The 22,920-nt window shown below is 36.8% G+C and overlaps 2 protein-coding genes across 5 annotated transcripts in view; both read right to left on the reverse strand.

The window, feature by feature from the left end:
* Positions 1 to 1,735: 1,735 nt before the first annotated feature.
* LOC125231713 (synaptic vesicle glycoprotein 2B-like) lies at positions 1,736 to 18,185 on the reverse strand. The gene is made up of 10 exons (XM_048137255.1): positions 17,998 to 18,185; positions 12,716 to 12,934; positions 12,044 to 12,206; positions 11,361 to 11,542; positions 3,924 to 4,108; positions 3,409 to 3,569; positions 3,155 to 3,332; positions 2,805 to 3,079; positions 2,273 to 2,400; positions 1,736 to 1,993 (listed from the first exon to the last, which is right to left on the reverse strand). Exons 1-10 carry the CDS (start codon positions 18,026 to 18,028, stop codon positions 1,926 to 1,928), a joined length of 1,590 nt encoding a protein of 529 aa, XP_047993212.1. The 5' UTR covers positions 18,029 to 18,185; the 3' UTR covers positions 1,736 to 1,925.
* Positions 18,186 to 20,345: 2,160 nt separating this feature from the next.
* LOC125232223 (synaptic vesicle glycoprotein 2B-like) overlaps positions 20,346 to 22,920 on the reverse strand; it is a 32,395-nt gene continuing 29,820 nt past the window's right edge. For all 4 annotated transcript variants that reach the window (XM_048137880.1, XM_048137872.1, XM_048137889.1 and 1 more), the window contains exons 9-10: positions 22,537 to 22,664; positions 20,346 to 20,442 (exon numbers count right to left, since the gene is read on the reverse strand). In XM_048137880.1, coding sequence (XP_047993837.1) covers positions 20,375 to 20,442; positions 22,537 to 22,664 — 196 coding nt within the window. In that variant the 3' untranslated portion in view covers positions 20,346 to 20,374. The remainder of the gene's footprint in view (positions 20,443 to 22,536; positions 22,665 to 22,920) is intronic.

Here is a 22,920-nt window from a genome sequence, read left to right on the forward strand (position 1 = left end):
GAATACTCTGTAATGTTGACATGTAAAAGTGCCCCCGTGGCCTATTTGCTGAATAAATGATTTTGTATTTTGTATTTTGTACTTTCTAGGAAAATTGTTTTGAACTTGATAGGTTCAGTAGTTTTTGAGAAAAATACGGAAAACTACGGAACCCTACACTGAGCGTGGCCCGACACGCTCTTGGCCGGTTTTTAGAACATAGGTCTTAACAGGCAGATAGATAGACGTACGGACAACAAAGTGATCCTATAAGGATTCCGTATTTTCTTAGAACTATGGTTCGAGACTGTCTTAAAATGCCTATTTATTTGGAGTTTGCTGTCAATTACTAAAATCGATCATTGATCATCATTTACCGATTTCCGTCATCATGGAAATACTTCTTACCTTAGTACGTTCATATGAAACTCAAATAAGTCCTACCACTAGAATTAGATTGACTGCCATAGCCGTAAGTAACTGGCTCTGGGAATTGGGTACAGCTCAATGAACAACATCATTTCAGCATGACCCAATCAAGCCTGGCGTGGACTGAGAGACTAGACTAGCCAACGTGACAATCGTTGATGTTACGTGGCGATCGAAACGCAATCTGGCTCTGTTGCGTGACGAAGAGGAAAAAGGGACAGCTAACTATGGTACGCTTACGAAACGTAAACGATTTTGACGTTTGTTAGGTGCTCTGGTCCCGTAGCCGCATGGCATTTCTGCGACGCCAAACGCCGCAGAAATGAAGTCTGGCTTTGTCGCGCCAATACGCAAGAGAGATGGAGATATTATCGTGAACGTTTGTGCACTCGGCTACGCACACTGACCTACAAAAAGGTTCGTTACGGACAATATTAACTGCGATATTTTCACAGTGTGACTGAGTCCGATAAGTTTGATTTATCCATTTTGTGCTCTTTTATTGTAATGAAACGAGCAATTATAACTTTCATATTCGAGGAATTTTTTTAAATAAACAATCCATTTTTACTGTTATTCGTTTTTAGTTATTGATTCTTATGTGATGGCTTTGATGAGTTTTACTGTATGCTTATGGAATTTGATGATGTATTGCAATACATTAGGATCTCACATTTAATTACAGCAAAAATAGTAACTTACTAAAAAATTTTTTGTAGCATCATCGTTTGTTCCTCAATCAAAATTGCTAATATTATAATATATATTGCTAATTTAATGTGTAGGTACAAAAGCCAAGTGTTAATACAATTCTTATTGCGTAAAATGTGTTCAAATTAGGCAAAATCAAAATTTTGAAAAAACCCCCGACTGCGACATAGTAGACCGATTTTCATGAAACATGGCTAAGAACACTCCCGACTAACTCATCTAAATCGGTTCATCCGTTCGGGAGCTACGATGCAACAGACAGACACACACACACAGACAGACAGACTAACAGACAGACATACAACAGTCAGACAGACGGACAGACACACACACACACACAGACAGACACGTAAAACTTATAACACCCTGTCGGTTTTGCGTCGGGGGTTTAAAAATGGAGACGGGAAGCAATCTGGAACTTTGCAATAAATCAAAATAATAATGATGGGTAAAATGAAGTGTGTAGAGAGTCAGACCAACCAACCTAAGTTGACAAGACCAGCCAGAAGCGCAAGAGTTATTATTTTAAATGTTAAACTTATATCTTAACTATAAAGCCTGACCAGAAATATATGACTACGCGCCATGTTGCGGAATTTCAGTAGAACTATTTTCTTCTTACTAAACTGAACTGTCACCCCATACATCAAAATAACAGCGCCCTCCTGACAATAGTCATATTTTTCTGGCCAGGCTTTACTAAACAAATGCAAATGCAGTCTGTGCAATAAATATCGTTCAACTTAGTTTTTTCTGAAATTAAAATATGTAGATCTTTTTTTGTCTCTCATTTATTGTGAAGAATTTTATTTGTCTCCGGCTGCAGCGTTTTCTTTCTTTGGATTCGGAAAGAAATAGACCAACCCAGCAACACCTGTAAAATAAAATTATACTTTAGAGTAAACTCATGTCTCTTAAACGTTATGTTATACATACTAGTTAATTTGTGTGAATATTGTTTTAAAAATAAAAAAATATTGACCCTTTAATATATACATCCCACGGCTGGGCACAGCCCTCCTTTCACGCAATGAAACATTAATTATTTAGATTTTTTTAAATTGGGAATGCACTTTGGAAAGCGTATATTTGTAACCATGTTATATAAAATTTGTATCATTATTATTTAATTAGCACCTTTAAAAATACTTACATAGTGATATAATGGATAAAATCATGAAAGGAAACATGCATCCTTCTTCTAACATCACAGGGAACAAAACACTTCCAACTAGAGATCCAATTCTTCCCAACATTACGATCAACGTCAACGCCAATGCCCTGGAAATTAAAAACAATTAGAGCCATTGAGTGGCCCTTAAGATGCAACGACACCGAAGTACAAAAATCAAAAGAATCTTTAGATTTTGGAAAATTAGTTAAATGGAAAATAGACCCCTCCTGATCTTATCGATAAAATTGATAATGGAAGATGGATCAGGAAGAGACACTCGTTGTTTATCACTGTTTTATACTGAATGGGACCTACAATAAATAGATATATTCAAAACATAGATTGTAACTACTGTACACCTCTAAGTATGATACTTCAAACAAAGCTTAAAAATTATGAACTCTTCAAAACGCATATTTTGAATTCAAATTAAATATTACTTTCAATGCTATCATCTGCAAGCTGTTTGTACCCAAATTCATATCTACAATTCGGCTTAAACAACACATACCTTACACTGGTAGGAACCGCTCTCATCAGCACAGTATTTTGTATACTCAGCGCACATTGCATCAAAGCACATGTTCCTGCCAGCAGCAACCCGATTGATAACGAGGAGCTCGTCCAGTATAGTGCAGCTGAACACGCAGCGCAAGCTACGAACACGAAAAACATCAGAAGCTTCTGGCCTAGATAATCTACCAGAGCTGTGCTTACAAGGATTAAAGCCAGAGATTGAACTCCTAGGATTATCCCGTTGATGTACGTCGCAGGACCTGCCGGGTGCTGGACAAAAAGAAGATATCAATATTCAAATATACTTTCTTTAGTCTCTTTTATAATTTTAAAAAATCTGCTTACAGGCACGCAGACATCTGAAATCCTATTGGTCACAGCAGCAAGCGATACATTTTTAGCCAGCTCACTAGTGTAGCCGTCGATCATGACACAGAATTGGTCAGTTTCGCCTCCATGCTTACTCTGGTGATTTTCTATTATCGTCGAAATTTGAGGGAACCAAAGCCTAAGCGCGGAATACCTGTACACAAACATTTTTTGGTAATTCTTTTTTTATATGCTTTGGTTAAACTGTATGAATAGTTTCTTGAACTTACGCAAATAAATTTACAAATGATGAGGATGCAAATAACAAAAGTGTAAAGATTAGTGGTCTCCTAAACAATTCCTTTGATTGAAGTAATGCGTTGGTTATTTGTTTCTTTATGCTTATGCTTTCTGGAGTAAAGTGGACGCCAGAAGCGTTAAACGAGGTTATCTGTAAAACACAATATTATTACATGAATTTGGCGGCTAACAATTGTCAAGGAGATATATGTATAGTGAAACATGATAATTTATTTTTGTCTATGCACGTAACGTCCTTCAGGAGAAGATTTCTTAGAAAATGGCTTCTAAGCAGGCCCCGTAGCCGAATGGCATTTCTCCGACGCCAAACGAAAACGAAACGTAGTCCGGCTCTGTCGCGCCAATACGCAAGAGTGACAGGGATAGATATCTACTAGCGTTTCGTTTCGTGAGCGTTTCGTGAGCGTTAGTGCCATTCGGCTACGCACCCTGGTGTGATACTGTAAGAAACAAATATACAATATATATATATATATATACTTACAGGAAAAGTATATTTTGGCTGTCCGCTATTTTCGTGGTACATTCTTTTGATAACTTCCAAAGCTTCAGCCTCTTTACCCAATGTGAGCAGAAATTTTGGGCTTTCTGGCAAATGCATATACAATAACGTTGCTATCAAGCTCGTGATAGCAGTTGTGTACAGATAGATGTTCCATGGGTGAAGTTCTGAAACAAAAGATAAGAATCTTTATTAACCGACTTCAAAAAAGGAGGAGGTTCTCAATTCGACTGAATGTTTTTTTTTTTTTTTGTATGTATGTTACTCGATATCTCCGAGAATCGTGGACCGATTTTCAAAATTTTTTTTTTTGATTGAACCGGTATAACCCCGAGATGGTCCCATTGGCACCAAGTCAGGGTCTGATGATGGGATCCTGGAGAAATCGAGGGAACTCTTCAAATGTTATAGGCACATGTAATGTTTTTAGTCTATTTTTCAAAGGTACACCAGTATTAACGTCTGATGGTAATAATTTTATGTGGCTAAGCTGATGATGGAAGGTCAACTCCTCAATGGTTAGGAGTTTAAGGATAATTCTTTCACTACTGTACATGTATTCGAACTGATACATATAATATCACTAGGAACCACTAAAAATCAACTGAGCTGATGATGGAAGGTCAACTCCTCAATGGTTAGGAGTTAAAGGATAATTCTTTCACTACTGTACTATCAGCCGCAAAAGTGGATGGCGAACTCTAAACAAAATTGGCGTGCACGTTAAACGAACGCAACGTAGCTTCCAAAAAACCTTGTTGGTTTTTTTCCAGCTCACTAGATGGCGTTGAAAACGAAATTGACGCAAAAAGTAATTTATCTTAATTTTAGAGCCCACTACCTACTACCTACCTACGATTCGAACTGTTCGTTCAATTTTATATTTATTTTTACTTTTTGTAGTTTTTGTTACTTTTTCGTTGGAAAGTAATTACTAATTATTCTTAACATCTGCCATCATTTTACATCACCAACCATTCAGAATTTAAAATAATTCCAAAACACAAATTTCCATAGTCGCCGGCTAGGATTCGAACTGGGAACCTCCTGCATAGAAATCCATGCATCAAACCTCCTCACCAAATGACCAATTGAAAAAGCCTACGAAATTAGTCCCTGGTTGTGTCAACATCAACAAATACGAACTTTGTCCGCAACAGCACGATGCACGACTTGCTATGAGTGGAAGAGAGAGGGCAAATAAGAACAATTCTATGCAATAAAGTAAAACTTAAGTTACAGCATGATGATAATTTAATTTTATTATAATTCAAATTAGATTGATAATAATATTTTTTATAACTATAAGTTTTTCGATACATTTCGTTATTTTTTGTATTAAGAAAAAAACGTGTAAGGGTACTGAGGGTAGATAGACATTTCCGTCTTATTCGAGTCGTTACTAATTACCTACCTTACAATTCACGTATAACTCATTCAGTTCATTTCTGTGTCTGGGTATCCTGCTCTTTGCTTTCTTTGTGCCTTTTTTTATTTAACTATGAGTTCGCATAATAATATTGACGTAGTCAAAAGATCGCAAATAATTGCGTTGCACGAAGAAGGGAGAAACATTTCAGAGATAGCTAGAGAAACCGGTGTGAATGTAAGTAGTTTTATTATTTCCTTACCAATTGGTTTTAGACAATAAATAAGTTGGAATGCTATACAAAATATGGTTATAATTTATGTTTAATTACGTGTTTATAAATTGTTACAGTGGAAAACTGCTAGTTTGTGGATACAACGTTTCCAAATGGAAGGGTCGCTGTCACACCGCCAGAGGTCTGGCAGACCGAACCTTATAGACGCCTCACAACGTCAGCTTATGGTGAGAGAATACGAGGAAAATGGTTTCAAACCGACAAGCCACTATGCCCGTTTATTTGGCACTTGTGCGGACACGGTTCGTCGAGTTCTTCACAGTGAAGGCTTGCACAATCGCAGGCCTGCTGTTAAGCCTCTTCTCACAGACAGACACAAAACGGCAAGATTACAATTTGCGAAGGATCACTTAGACTACGACTGGAGTAATGTTATCTTCACTGACGAAAAGTCTTTCAGATCAAGTCAACATGGCCGTCTTCATTTATGGCGCAGAAATAATACTCGGTACGATACCAACAATGTCGTGCCTAACATGGAGTCGGGCCGTATTTCGGTGAACATGTGGGGCTGGATGAGTGCAGCAGGGCCGGGGAGCTCGTCAGGATTCCCAATCGAGCGAATAGCGAAACATATGTGGAAGTGCTAGAGGAAACGTTATTACCTACTGTTCGAAACGTATATCCTGAAGACGAAATGACACAGATAACGTTAGTGCAGGACAATTGCCCTATTCATAATTCGCATACTGTGAAGAGGTGGTTGGAGCAAAATAAAAATGAAGTAAAAGTTATTCCGTGGCCTGCTAGGTCGCCCGATTTAAATCCAATTGAGAATGTCTGGGGTGTTATGGTCCAGCGCTGGGATAACGTCAATGAGCGAACCCCGAAGCATTAGAAGCTCATTGTTTGCAAATATGGGAAAACATTCGCGGGTCAGATTTTTGTCAAAATCTTGTCGCATCTATGCGTTCCCGTTTGCAAGATGTAATTGACAAGGAAGGGGTTATACCAAATATTAGTGACATAATCATTTGGCCAGGTCAAGCCTGTAGGTATAACAAAGACTGTTAATCGATGCAACAGTGTGTGTCAAATAAGTGTATAAATAACATTATAATACTTTATATGCCTATATTAATATGTAAAAATTACATTATTTTTCTATTGAACACGTAAGTAAAAAATATTACCTTTGATTATTTGATAACAAGACTATATTGGAGTTAGTGATAATAATTTCAAACTTGACACAATTTATTAATAAGTGGTAATTAAGTAGGTAATTGCCTACCAGTCCTGTAATCCACTCTCGTTTTACCGTACAGGTGAAAGGATTTATAAAGGTGCTTTTTTAAATTTATGTTTAATGTGATTCATTCACTAAAATTTATTTATGCTGGAAATAATGAAAAATTAACAATCTTAGTTCTCCTTTATTTCACATATTACCTACAATACCTACATTTTTAATTGGGGTGAGGCTTCAATCCTTTTCCGATCGGAAATGCAACTTAAGCCTAAACCTTAATAAAATGTTGGGTAATTTGCCATCCGGCTGTAAATTAGACCATTTAATATGTTATAAAAATAGCGGTTAATAATATAGTTAACACCCAAAATAAAGTTTTAAACCACTGCTCAAACAGTAAGGTTAAATGGTGGAAATTTTATACATATTATTAGAAAGATATTTGTAATTTATTTACCTACACATGTCAACACCCGAGGTATTAGATTATTAATCTAGGCTGTTATTTAGAAGTAAATAAATAACTTAATATATCTTGTTTTTAAGATAAGAACTTTTAGGGTAAAATAAAATGTGTAATTGCAGTTATTCTCTGAAGATAATGCTGTATACCTTATTTTGCCGTTGTCGTATTTTTTAATACTTTGTATAAGGTTTTAGGCAATTATAAAAGTGAACATTATCGTGACCAGCGGGCTTATTTTTGAGTCTCACGCGTTCGAATTCAGAAAATTGTCACTGAAAATAATAAACAAGTCACCGTTTTAAACCGGTATTTTAGTGACAAAATCCCGTATGCGAGATTCAAAAATCGCCCTCCAGGTATTAGTAAAAAATAAATGAAAATAAATACAATAATGAAAACAACAGCGTTTAGTTATTTCTGGTTGTTTATATATATGTGTAATAGTTATTTGTTTTTTGTTTTAATATTGGAATCCAACTTTGCCAAGGGGGCAAAGTTGTTGTTTAACCGCACGTGCCAATATTGATACCCGAGCAAGCGAAAGATTCCAATATTGAACCGCGAGCGTAGCGAGAGGTTCAAAAAGTGGAATCTTGAGCGTTGCGAGGGTTTCAAGGCACGAAGGTTAAACAAACTTTGCCACCGAGTGAAACACAAAATTTTTCACCACACCAACACGAACAAAATACAGACTATAGAACATCAAACTAAATCAAATCCATCAATTTATTCAATATTTAGGATTCAAAATCATCATTTTTAAGTAAATTCTAAGGCAAGACATCGTTAAAATTTGTATGAAATTACTTTGCGCTCTTGGATAACGGATACCAAAATTGAATGTTATCCACAAGAGTGCAAAGTAATTTCCAAATTTTAACTTGATGCCTTGAGCTGGCTGGTAGAACTTACCTACAAATAATTATTTTTAAATCATAAATATTGAATAGATTGCTGGATTTGATTTAAATTGATGTTTTATAGTCAGTATTTTGTTCGCGTTGGTGTGGTGAAAATTTTTATGATTTTTATGAAGTAAATTAAATGATCGTATTAACGATATACCATCCATACTAATATTAAGTATAAATGGGAAAGTGTGTTTGTCTCTGTTTGTTTTTCCGCCTTTCACGGTAAAATGGAACGGATAGTTGAAGGGTTGCAGAGTGACATAGGCTACTTTTCGTGTATTTCCAACCCCGGGCTCTTCCCTAAAATGGATTGAGTATGGAGCATTCCTCAATTTTCAAATTTAACTCGAGCGAAGCCGCGGGCAAAAGCTAGTATTGTATAATGCTCATATTGCCTATATAAGTTAATAACTTTAATCATAGACATAAAAAATAATAAAAAATACCTGAAGTGTCATGCAATAATTGGTAACTTAAATTTTCCCGTTACATGGAACTACCCGAGGTTTGAAACGAACTATAGTTAATTTACTAACAAACTAAAATAGAAAACCTTGTTTATATAAACGTATAATATATACTTTTTAAAACATTATTATTTTACAGCTATTTAAACTGGGATGTCTCAGTAACTCACTGAGAAAGAACCAACATATACTATAACTATACTACAAAAAAATATATAGAAATATTTCCCTGATAGGTATCACAATGTCTGATAACTTTGTTTACACACATTAGAAATAATACCTATGTGAGATCAGACCCTTTAGCACAACTTGCCTTGTCGCGCGCGAGTCCATACATAAAGCGCGACTTCAAGTATGGACTCGCGCGCGACAAGGCAAGTTGTGCTAGAGGGGCAGGTGGAGCATTAAGACAGGGATACTCGTTAATAAAGGAAACTTGTTTTTTTTTAAATGTTTGTTCCATACTTCCAATAGTTAGTAATGTAATGACTTGAAAAGTAATAATGATATTACCCTCAACTAGAGTGTAGTAAATAAGACAATAAATAAGTAAATTATTTTAAATCTCAACCTTAACCAGCAAGTAATAAAAACACGAAAAATCAAGAGATACTTTTCTGAAGTAAAATCGCGGTAGTATAAAAAATTTCGGAAGAATAACATTAACATTATTATTATGCCAATTTCAACCTTATCCTGTAGTCATTAGAAGAGTTTGAGAACAGACCACTGAGACCACATAGATTACGGATTGCATTGAAGTAATGCAAGGCAAATTTTCGACAAGGTTGTCAACTCAACTGGTAGCCTAGGGGAACAGAGCACTGGTTATACGAAGGGTCGGGCGCTTGGTGTTCCGAGTTCAAATCCTGGCAGTGGCGCTAAGGGTGATGTCTTTTTGTATGATGTTTGGCTGGAAGCCGACAAAATATTATAAAATTAAAAACGAGCAAATATGTATTCAGAAACGACGGTTGCTAGAAAAGTAATTGATTGGTGCGGGCGGGGGGGAGGCACAATGAGGGAGAACCGGCTCGGGCGAGCACACATCACGTGACCCGCTCGCCGTCGACCGATGATCTTTAGGGTTTAATTTCTCTGCAGTTTACATTATCCGATCCGATATCGGACGTCGGAAGGTATGGAATATCGGTCCTACATCCGATATCGGATTGGACAATGTGAAAACGCACTAATGAGGGTGCCACCGCCACTGGACGATTAACTTAGTAGTATTTAAAGACAAAGGCATATTTAGAAAAACTCATAACAAAAATTTATAAATGATTTCTACCTCTCCCTAATGTGGTTTTACCCATCGTGACTAAGTGACACTCGTTTGAAATTAAAATATAAAAAAATGTATTTTAAACGACAATGAACATAAAAACTCGTAATAATTTAATGAATTTCTTTACTTATTAGCAAATTCACCTACATTAACCTTTTTTGGTCAACAACGCCATCTAATTTTCTATCTATACACTACTCCATTCTTGCTTTCAACGCCATCTAGTTTTCTATCTATACACTAGTCCATTCTTGCTACAGACGTTGATATGCAAAATTGACCCTTAGGCTTTCCATGCACTTTTTCGGCTGATAGTACATGTATTCGGACTGATACATATAATATCACTAGGAACCACTAAAAATCAACAAATAAATAAACTTTTTAACAAAAAATAAAACCGCCTTCAAAAATAAGCGCGTTACAAAACACGGAGAAACTAAAAAGCCAAAAATAATAAACCTTTCAATTCAGATTTCTTATCGTATTGCAATAAGCTAAACATCCAAATTATAAACAAATCAATTATTTTTGGAGTCGGTACCAGCCTGTGTATGGTTGGGTGGGGCAAACAGGCAATAGCAAGGCGACGAACAGGTCTGGTACCGACTACAAAAATAATTGATTTGTTTATAATTTGGATGTTTAGCTTATTGCAATACGATAAGAAATCTGAATTGAAAGGTTTATTATTTTTGGCTTTTTAGTTTCTCCGTGTTTTGTAACGCGCTTATTTTTGAAGGCGGTTTTATTTTCACACTTACATCAGGGGCCCATTTCTCAAAACTGAAAGTTACAATTTACAAGCGGTAGTCAATGTCTAATATGACAAGTTGGAAAGAGACTTCGTCCGCTTGTAACTTTCAGTTTTGAGAAATGGGCCCCAGGACTTTCTGTTTGTTATTTCTGTGTGTTTGGCATTATTGCGTAAAATGCCTGTTTGGACCCATTTGTGAGTGCGTCTATATAGTGTCTGGCTAATGAAAGTATTTACCCTGGATTTTTTTAAACAGCAACTCTGCGAATATGTCATCTTTCAGTGTGACTGTCACTTTAACACTTTCGCTACCAAGAACCCGACTGTCGGGCACACCGCTCGTAGAAGCGTAGCCGATTACATGGGTTTCCCCGTATGTAGCGAAAATGTCGTAGCGCCGCGTAGAGCCCGGTTTCGAAAGTGTTAAAGAATTCGGTAAAAGCTAACAGCGTGCAGCGTAATCTATAAATAATAATTAATAAAACCATAATAAAGTACTAAAATAAGTGCTGACAATAAATTGGAAATATGTAATAATAAGTAAATCCACGTAATCAATGTGTTTCCAGTTCCAATTTTTCAGAAATTGACACGTTTTTGCGGGTTCAACGTTCATTAGCCAGACTCTAAATATGTTTGTCTTCGGAAAATATGGCGGAACATCTTACCAAGGTATCCTTGAATGATGACAAAGTCCCATGGCTGCGTCAAGACTCCCCAAGCTACTAATGCACAAAGGATGAGCGACGTCGACATGAAAGATGAGTACATCAATAATACTCGGTCCCTTACACCTTTGTGGGTGAACTCTGTCACCATGACGGCTGTCGCGCTGAACGTGAGGCTTAAACTAGAAGATTTTAAAGAAAAGTAAGTCACGTTGAAATAGAGAGGTCATCATGAATAAAAGCGCATCGCGATTCCATGATCAGCACCCATTGTGCCAATATGAACAAACAAGCAATAAAAAAGTAGGAATTAAGAATGTACTGACTAGTCGCCGACTATCTAGAAAAATATGTAGTCGGTGATTATTCGGAGTCGGCAAAAAAGGCCAAGTTATAGCAACATTGACATATATACAGTCTGGCCAAAAATAATAGAAATTAAAAAGTGGCAACATTGTGGGTAGTGTCATCCCTTTCAAATCAATATGTGCGAGAAGACGGGACGACACTACGATGTTGTCACTTTTTAATTACTACTATTTTTGGTCAGACTGTATAGTGAAATACTTCCTCATCCACATGTGACATACGGGTTACGGGGTTCTAAAAATGGTGGCTACTCAGTAGCATTAAAGCAAGGTGCATCAAACGAGAATGTTAGAATACTGAAATCCAGTACTCACAATATGCCATCTAGAAGTTTCCCAAGCAATAGCATCCAGTAATTTTGGCTCGTGCCTTCGAGAAGCGCGCATGCCAAAATCCCGGCGTGCCCCCAAACTAGGAATAATTTTCGCCCGAACGCGTCCGTTATAAGCCCGGCAAAGGGAGCTGCTACCACTTGCCCTAAAAAAATTTACAAGTGCCATTATCATCCTCCTTGCGTTATCCGCCGGATTATTGCCACGGCTCATGGGAGCCTGGGGTCCGCTTTGTCAACTAATCCCAAGATTTGGCGTAGGCACTAGTTTTACGAAAGCTACTGCCATTTGACTTTCCAACCCGAAGGGTAACTAGGCCTTATTGGGATTAGTCCGGTTTCCTCACGATGTTTTCCTTCACCAAAAAACTAACAAGACAAAAAAATTACAAGTGTATGAGTACATAACAAGTTTTATCATAAAATAAGAGCATTTACAACTAAATTATAGAAAATTACAGTGACTATAAGTAAATTAAATTTTTTATAAGAATTATAAGTTAAACGGTGACGTATACTTTACAACCATGACGAAATTTTTTTTGTGTTTGTGTTACTCCGATATTCGACTTTAGCCTTCGTAGGAAGGGTGAATCTGGAATTTTTATATAAGGCATAAAAAAGAGTATATTTATTATTAGATAAAATTACATACCGAAAAATGGCATAGCATTCAACAATCCTTTTTGCATTATACTCATATTGAGATCACATTCTGCACTAGAGAGAATGTAAGACGAAGTTGTGGTCACACTCATGAAGGAGAATACAGCCATTAATGTTGCTAGCATGAGTTTGTAGTTGAAATAACCAAATTTGCTATACTCCAAGGCTTCTTCCAAAATTTGCATGGGCGTTTTCGTGACTTCATTTTCTGTAATTAAATATCATACCAAGATGTCAATAAATTGCGCGAACTCCAGACTTAGTGTAAGAGCGGTTTCTGCCCAGGCCCCGTAGCCGAATGGCATTTCTCCGACGCCAAACGAAAGCGATACGCCGCTGGCTCTGTCGCGCCAATACGCAAGCGCGATAGAGATAGATATCTACTAGCGCTTCGTTTCGTGAGCGTTTCGTGAGCGATTGTGCCATTCGGCTAGCCACCCTGGTGCCGTAGCCGAATGGCATTTCTGCGACGCGAAACGAAAACGAAACGCCGCGAAAGTTAGTCTGGCTCCGTTGCGCCAATACGCAAGAGCGATAGAGATAGACTTCTACGAGCGTTTCGTTTCGTGAGCGTTTGTGCCATTCGGCTGCGTACCCAGGGTACGTAGTCAAATACACAAACGCTTACGATAATAACGTTATAGTAGCTAGCTATTTCTATCGCTCTTCCATATTGGCGCGACAGAGCCAGAATGCGTTTCGATCGGGGTATAGCGTCAACGATTATTTCGGTTAGGCCGGCAGTTCCGTCCGAGCATGATCGTGGAGAAGTAACTAACTCGTAGGCTACATTACGATGCTAATCATTCAATGCATTAAGTATGCGTTATCAATAATGGATACTTCATATTTTCCTCGCATCGGGTAAAACCTAAAAACCATAAAAATGCTGCAACGTGACTACACGTATGTGTATGCAAAGAGAGTAAAAACCCTTGGTAGCCCTTATACAAATAAACTCATTGAAGTTCCGCTGCTAAGTCATAACATGGGTCACATGGGTGGCTCACTCCGCGATTCTATCGCCGCGCTACAAGTACACGCTGGCGGCCGCGAGTTCGCGGCCTAATCAGGGGTGGCGCGCCTTCTCACGGAACGCAAAATATATATAAATAGTTAAATAAGTACTGTGTATATAACTGTGGATTTTTTCCGAAATAAAAATTATTGAATTGAATTGAATAACTAGAACGTACCCACGACTGGAATATGTATAATAGTATAACATTTTATCTGAGCATTCATTCGTTTTAATCGTATGTATTAGGCAACTACCCTATCGTCCGACGCTGAACACGTGCGGCTCGTTTCTTTGTTAGAATTTTGTAGGCATTTACAAGGCGGCATTTCGTGAGCATCAAAGCAGTGGGCCTTCTGTACTTGTACTATTATTATATTCTGTGGTCTTATGACAAGTACAACATCCCATATTCCGAATTAAATATTTTTTTTTATAGCTGGAGCTATGATAAATAAATACTATCAACCTATTATAATGACTGATTGTACATAATGTCGAGGTGTATGATAAAATGCTTCAAGGTAGGTATCGAATACCATTGTTTCTATTGGCAGGGTGCAAAGCGGGTGGAGGGGGTAGCTAAAACGATCACAGCGCTCACTACGGCCAAAATTGACATCTTAGTCGCTGACTTGCGCTGTCAAATCCATATTGCAGTAAACATTTTCATGTCGTTTATGAGATAAATTTAATACGGGCTCAGTAAAATTTGTTATGGCGAATTGTAATAACTCCAAGAAAAGTAGCGACTAAATTCTAGCTATTTCCAAGACCGTGGTGGAAACGAAACCACCGTTTATGTGAATAGTTGCCGTAAGAAGAAAAGTGTCGTCCAATCTTCAGAGATTTTACTTAAAGTGCGTAATCATTTGATACAAGTATTGAATTGAATTTACGGTGAATTTATAGTGCAAATTTTATTGGAGGTAGAAAAGCCGACGTGGAAGCCAATCCCAATTATTTGTTTCCTCATCAGGCCCCGTAGCCGAATGGCATTTCTCCGACGCCAAACGAAAGCGATACGCCGCTGGCTCTGTCGCGCCAATACGCAAGCGCGATAGAGATAGATATCTACTAGCGCTTCGTTTCGTGAGCGTTTCGTGAGCGATTGTGCCATTCGGCTAGCCACCCTGTGCTCCTGTTTACAAATCGAAACGGATTGACGAAAATGCGTAAATATCGTTTCAATGGGAAGAAGGAGCACGAGAACAATAGAAGCAGAAGCAGTCCATCCACTGAAGGCTTATCACATTTTAAATAAAATTCCTGAGAACTTATTTCATCGCATTCATGATTGTATTTGATGTGATATCTGGTAAACCTCCAATATTTTCAAGTAATTGAAACAAGTTTTTGTAATGTATATTATAATTAAACGTTATTATAGCTAGTTTGTTTTTATTTTACAATAAACCCTGTACCCTGCAATGATATTTATACTCGTAATACCTATAGTTAGCCTATGAAAATGACAGGATAGCAGTGAACTGATCAACTATTTCAAAAGCCAATGATTTATTTATACTTTATTGCACATAGATATAAATGGTGGAATAATGTCTTCAATCTGTAGAAAATGCCCAGCTAGCACCAATTTATTGCCTTTATTCATCGTCTCAGGTTGGAAAATGATTTCGTGAGCGATGGCACGAAACCCCGTTTTAGTCACCAGTTTGTTAATTTCTCACTGAAAACAACGATTTTAATGTTATTGGCGATAAAGTTGTACCCACCATCGTCCAAAATTGTCTAAGGTAGTAAAATAGCACAAGATTTTCATCATTTTTTTCACAATGTTTACTTACTTCTCGCTTGACAGCGGTTACAATATTGTCACTGTCACGTGGCGTTGTCGTCGCGCACGGTCCCAGCGTATTTGTACTGGGTCACGTCTACACTGAGAGAAAATACAACCAGTTTTCATGTTCGTTCAACAAGTTTTTTGGTTAAAATAGCGCCTACGTGCTCTTTGGTTCAAACAACAAGCTACTTGTCATTTGAATCGGCAATATATTTGAATCAACAAGTCGATTTTATAAAAACAACCTGACACATATTGTTTTAAAAACATACGTTTGGCTGATTCAAACGGATAAACCGCAACAAGTCGAACTTGTTAAATTCACAATGCAAATTTCTCTCAGTGTAAGAGTTGAGTTACGCCTATAACGGAAAAGATGAGGAGTGGCAGGTTGGCGTGAAACGGTCATGTAATGAGGAGGGATGAATGTCATATAGGCAAAAGAATGTTGGAGATGAAGGTTGATGGATGTAGAGGGTACGTGTAAACCCAAACAATGATGGATGGATTGTGTGAAAGAGGATACGAGAAAGAAAGATTTGAGTGTTGTGATGACGAAAGATAGAGGAGAATGGAAGAGGGTGACGTGTTGTACCGACCCCACATAACATGGGATAAGGGTAGGAGGAAGAAGAAGAAGAAGATGTCTGAACATATCAAGTGAGTTATCTTCAGGATATATTCAGGGCAGTAAGTAGAAGTACATTACGAAGGGCGAAGAAGTTTTCGAAACAGATGCAAAATTCAATAAGACAGGGTTTATTTAAGAATAAGGGCTACATCTAGGTTTCGAAACGAAACGTTTTATTATATAGAGGCGAAGACCGCATCTTAGGACATTATTGGTCGTGTAAAAGTGGAGCGAGGACTCTTGGTCACGTTGCAGCATTCTTACGGTTTAGGTTTTACCAAATACAAAGAGAATGTGAAGTATCCATTATTGAGAACGCTTAATAACATACTTAACGCATTGAATGACGTAGTGTAATCTACGAGTTAGTTACTTCTCCACGCTCATGCTCGGGCGGAACTGGGTACCTAGCCGAATGCACAAACGCTCACGAAACGCTCACTAAACGAAACGCTCGTAGATATCTGTCTCTATCGCTCTTGCGTATTGGCGCGACAGAGTCAGACACCTTTCGCGGCGTTTCGTTTCGCGTCGCAGAAATGCCATTCGGCTACATGGATAGAATTCAGCATTTTCCGTAACGTTCTCACACTATCGAATCTCGTTTCACAATCTCATAGTAGCTAAGTACAAGTTGCTACTGTGCTCCTTGTTAATAATTATAAGGTACTAATGAAATTATAAGGTCTATATTGTAATTAAGAAATATTTAATACAAAAGTAGCCATTAATTACCTTAAGCTGTGTTAGTTAACTAATCAGAGCTACATACTTGTAGGTTACTAAAAATCACATAACACAAAAACTAGTCATTAATTAAACGTGCAATTTCAAACAGTTAATCAGAGTATTAGAGGCTATATTTTTAAAAATTTCAGCCAAATCGACCGAACGGCTTTTTTCGAACATTTTGTGCGGGGTTTCTTTAATTAATATGCAATTTTTTCTTTGGTCGTTGCATTGGACACTACACAACATCGGCTTTCTTGATCGTCTCAATATGGCCTCTTGAGTTTGTGGCACTGGCTATAGAAACACTGGGCCCTTGCTCAGCCGACATGAAAGCCTTTGTGGAGGCTCTGTAGGCACGGATCATAGAATCTACAGGAGGAGGCTACAAGGCTGGCTAGTAGCTCAAAAAACTGACAACTGGTGGAACGCAGCCGAGCACGAGCGAAACGCTCGAAGCGCGCTCGTTCGAGGCCGAGGCTTGTAAGTCAGTCCACACTAGACGAATTTTGTTCGGATCACGTAGCGTAGGCGCACCTTTACAGAAAGCAAAGGCCGCACTCCAACGGGCACCAATGGCACCATACAGCGAGCGGACTTAGTCAGTCTAGTAGATGGGGTTTTCACTTTTCTTTTTATGATTGTATTTTTTTTTTCTTTTGTTACGGGTAAGTTTATTTTTATTCATTTCTAGCATTGGATGATTTTTTAATTTTTTCCTACATTTTTTAGCGCCACTTATTAAATACCATCATAACTACACTGATAATGATTCCTTTTTCTTTTCAAAATGTGTGAAAATAAAGAAATATGTCAATTGTTGTTGAAAATATGATTTTTGCCACTTCCAGGCTGCGAAATATCGCCATCTAGTTTTACCCCTAAAAGACCCATATATTTAAGGGGGTACACTTTTATGTATGGGCTTTGTTCAGTACCGGTATATATCGTCCTTGATTTCTAGTTATAGTTTATTTTAATAAGATCTAATCTAATGTCAGTCAAAATAACAAACCGGAATTTACAAAATGATGAAATTATACGTAGGTTTAATTATCTGCTCGTGTTAAGTGTAGGTAAGTCACTCACCATTTTTATTAACTTCAATGTCACCCTTCATTATTTAGGTGCATATAATATTAAAACTACAATAACAAATTATAAGCACTGGTTACACTGAGTCAGCAAAGTTCTTTTCTTAAATTCCAATATAGAATGTGCGCTTTTTACGATAGATATTATTTCGCGCTTCAATAGACTTCCAAAATAAACGTCTTCCTTCCTGGTTTCATGAAGGAGTTTTGTATCATTATATCACAGCACATGAATTATAATTAAATCACATGTAAACAGAGATGTGTCTTTAAACAAATATTTTACTGTGATAAGTACTCATCGTCATAGATATACCTCTTATTTAAAAATCCCAAATAAAGATGTGATGAAATATACCAGTTTATTGTTTAATATAACGTTTTGTAAGTTATATTTTATGTAGCTCTGTCATAGTTTAGATACTTATTTGTGTCGCTTAACTTCAAACTTGGGTACATCCATTCTGCTATAAGGTTGATTATCTTTCAGATTATATTACACTTTTTATATATTCAACCTTAAAGCAGAATGGATTTATCCAAGTCTGAAGTTAAGCGACACATTTAGACAAAGTGGATTCCGCCAATCGAACATCCGTCCATGACTGCGAATTTAATCATTGCGACATGATGTGACGTATGATTACGCTACGTCACTAGCCACATCATAATTATCTTTCATAGTTTACAACTTATACCATAGATGAATAAGTATGGAGAGAGTTGTAACTCCATACATCAGTAAATTCGAGTTATTTGTAGTGACATCTAGCGTCAAACACGCGTCAAATAGCGTAAATTATCAGCACTTCTACTTGTCAATAGATGTCGCGACGAACAAAGCCATTAGGCTCAACAATTTTTAGCTAATATTACAATATAATTAATCAGTATTCTGTTTTCAATTCCTTCTGCTTGTAAGGTTGTGAACTATTTTAATATTATTTTTTTGGCAGACGCGACACTGTTGGCACCTAGTGTCGAGTAGTGGTACTAATAATTTACACTATTTGATGCGTGTTTGACGCTAGATGTCACTACAAATAACTCGATTTATTGATGTATGGAGTTACAACTCTTCCCTTACTTATTCCTCTATGCTTATATTGCTTATACCATAAATTAAATATAACAAGCATAGATCCCATACATTAAAATGTCACTCCACCATACATAGATGACTCCACAAAAAAAATGTCTTGTAGCTTTCGATTATACTTGTAGATGGCGTTAAGTGTCAATTTTGACATAGATTTACGGCTCGGAATTGACACTTAATGCCAATCTACAAATAATCGGTGGCAACAAGGCATTTTTTGTGGCACCATCTATGTGTGGTGGAGTGTAAGCGCGTTCGTAGGCGGTCGCGTTTTAATGTCTGGGATGGTATGATCTTGTTATATTTAATTTATGCTTATACCGACAAGGCTTACGTGAAACCTGTAGGAATTGACACATCGGGCCGGCATCGGCCTGTAGGAATTAGTAGGACGGGGTGTTATAAGTTTGACGTGTCTGTCTGTCTGTCTGTTTGTCTGTTTGTCTGTTTGTCTGTTTGTCTGTTTGTCTGTTTGTCTGTCTGTCTGTCTGTCTGTCTGTCTGTCTGTCTGTTTGTCTGTCTGTCTGTCTGTGTGTGTGTCTGTCTGTGGCATCGTAGCTCCCAACCGGATGAAACGATTTCGATTTTGTTTTTTTTTTGTTCGAAAGCTGAGTTAATCGGGAGTGTTTTTACCATGTTTCATAAAAATCGGTACACTATTTCGCGGTCGGGGGTTTTTTCAAAATTTTAATTTTGTGGTTAGGTTGTGCGAACATGATTATTTTTTTAACAGGAGCACCATGAATAAATAGTACTATAGTATTCTAAATTGTTAATATTTAAAAGTTTTAGTTAGTTATAAAATAAAATGATTATTTTTTTTACAGATAACACATACCTACAGATTCTATGAAAATAAATTCCTATGTTGAACCACAACTTTATAGGCATCATAGTTTTTGTGTAATGTGTAACACAAGGGTCGGAAGATTGTGGGGGGAGGGGGAGTGGATGTGATGGATGGATAGTACAGATGGTGTTTTTTTACGCACTAGTGCGAGAAGTGTTTCATTATATTATGCCAGGTCGAAACTTCGGAGGGCCATCTAAATAAATAAATAAAATGTGCTGAAAAACGTCGTACGATACACGTGCAAAAATGAAATTTGTAACTCGTGTCGATTTTAAACACCCTTCGGTCGTGTTTTAATTTATCGCCACACTTGCTTTTTTAATTTTTCCCACTTGTATTTTAATGTAGGTACTATTCATGGCTATGTCTAGGCAATATAGGTAAACAAATAACAGGTTTGTCATTAATTTATTGTCAATTTTATTTGTCTCCTGCTGCAGCGTTTTCCTTCTTCGGGTTCGGATAAAAGTAGACCATCCCAGCAACACCTGGAAAATAAACAATTACCTATGTTTGCTTTTTAGAATATACACACTTCAATAAAATAATTTCCCAAAAAATACGTTAACTGGCTAAACAAACATTAAATTTAAATAGGTAGGTATGTAATTGGGCCTTTTTTTAGGGTTCCGTAGTCAACTAGGAACCGTTATAGTTTCGCCATGTCTGTCTGTCCGTCCGTCCGTCCGTCCATCCGTCCGCGGATAATCTCAGTAACCGTTAACACTAGAAAGCTGAAATTTGGTACCAATTTGTATATCAATCACGCCGACAAAGTGCAAAAATAAAAAATGGAAAAAAATGTTTTATTAGGGTACCCCCCCTACATGTAAAGTGGGGGCTGATATTTTTTTTCATTCCAATCCCAACATGTGATATATTGTTGGATAGGTATTTAAAAATGAATAAGGGTTTACTAAGATCGTTTTTTGATAATATTAATATTTTCGGAAATAATCGCGCCTAAAGGAAAAAAAAGTGCGTCCCCCCCCCTCTAACTTTTGAACCATATGTTTAAAAAATATGAAAAAAATCACAAAAGTAGAACTTTATAAAGACTTTCTAGGAAAATTGTTTTGAACTTCATAGGTTCAGTAGTTTTTGAGAAAAATACGGAAAACTACGGAACCCTACACTGAGCGTGGCCCGACACGCTCTTGGCCGGTTTTTTTGAAGTTGTCCACCCCACTTTATGTGGTTTCCACTCAGAATCGAGAGCTCTTTCAATCTTGATAGGAGAAAAAAGTGTCCTAAGGTTTTTCCCATTCCGTCACATTTTTTTCAATACAATTTGTATGGAGGTAACGGAATGGAGGGTTTCAATAATGGTATGCTTGTAAATGTATGTAAATGGAAATCTTGGGATATTTTTTCTCGTATTAGGATCGAAAGACCTCGCGATTCTGGGTATGAATCGCGTAAAAAATAATCATGTTACAAAAAAAGTGGGATGGAAACTTTGAAAAAAAAAATGATTATATTAACACAATAAAAAAACCCGCAAGGGTGTTGAAATTGAAAATGTAAATCTGAAAGGTTTTTTATAAATAAATAAAAAAAAGTTTTCAAGATACGTGTACGATTTTATTTTTCCTATAATATTCATTATAATAGCCATGTTTGGTGAAAATTTCATAAATTTATGTTGGTAAACTTCGGAGATAAGGTGGGGGGGGAACGGTTTTTTTTTACATTTTCCTTCAAAAAACATTTTTTTTCCACAACCAAAAAATTATAAAAAATAGTTTTGATATGTTCAATTTGAGTTCTTTCTAACGATACCCCACTTGACCTAGTTACTTGAAATTTTCAGTTTGCCCCCCTTTCATTTTGGCCATTTTCTATCATTTATATTAATTAATTAAAAAAAAAAGACTTTTAACTTGTAGAGGTTCACAATGTTTATAACTATTCCAAATTTCATATCGATAGCATAAGTAGTTCTCGAGATATTTAACAATGTGACAGACGGACAGACAGACGGACAGAGTCGCACCATACGGAACCCTAATGATAGACTATAGTCATTGAAATGCCAGATAATTAATTAACTTTTTTAGATAATAGATAGAAATATCGATAATATATTTGAACTCTATGGGCATAGACTCGAATTTGGCACAATAAATAATTGTCTTCTGTAGTATTTGACAAAAAAAAACAATATTTACATATTTTGGGTATTAAAGACTACGTATTTTCAATTAACAATGCGTACATGTAATTTTTTTGCCACCGAAAACGTTATCAGCTATTGTAGTGACGTCATCGAATAGGAACTTACTTCAGACAAAACAATCACTGACGTATGAACCATATGCCTCATACTTTAAAGTCAGAAAAGGCTGTTTTCGAGTAGAATGACCTGATGCACAGATAATGCAATGACTATCTTGTTTTCGCCTGATTACATAAAAGTATACTTTAAAAAATATTTTTTGCTGTTTTAGGTCATAATAAAATATGGTAATATTTTATTTCGTTTAATTGGACAGTACTCAATCATATAAGACAGACTTTAAAAAGGGTCAAGTAGCCTATTGTCAAGGCGATGAAACTGGTTTCTAACTAAAGATACTTACATAATGTTATAATAGATAATGTCATGAATGGAAACATGCAGCCCCTTTGCAACATCACGGGGAAAAGAACGCTCCCCACTAGAGATCCAACTCTTCCCAACATTATGTTTAACGTCAACGCTAATGCTCTGGAAATTAGAAATAAACATTCAATCATAAATATTATTGATGATCACTGTTTGAAAAACCTAGTAGCGAGTCGGACTCGCGCACTGAGACAAGGGTGTACAAAGTTTTAAAAAAAATTATATAACTAACAATTTACTGTTTTTTTTTTGCAATTATTCTTCACCTGTGCTATAAGACATTCCTTCTATTCGTGCCAGTATAGGAGGTATACTGGCACGAATAGAAGGAATGTCTTATAGCCAGAGATCGGATTTT

This window comes from Leguminivora glycinivorella, chromosome 1 (genome assembly GCF_023078275.1).
Source record: "Leguminivora glycinivorella isolate SPB_JAAS2020 chromosome 1, LegGlyc_1.1, whole genome shotgun sequence".
NCBI lineage: Eukaryota > Metazoa > Arthropoda > Insecta > Lepidoptera > Tortricidae > Leguminivora > Leguminivora glycinivorella.

Bases quoted from the DNA above. Each gene is read 5' to 3' on its own strand.
- LOC125231713 (XM_048137255.1), bottom strand. From the start codon at position 18,028: ATGAAGGGTGACATTGAAGTTAATAAAAATG. The intron at 12,935-17,997 runs GTGAGTGACTTA...ATTTAATTACAG, and splicing joins CATTGAAGTTAATAAAAATG to AAAATGAAGTCACGAAAACG. The intron at 12,207-12,715 runs GTATGTAATTTT...AAATTTTTTTAG, and splicing joins GAATGCTATGCCATTTTTCG to GGCAAGTGGTAGCAGCTCCC.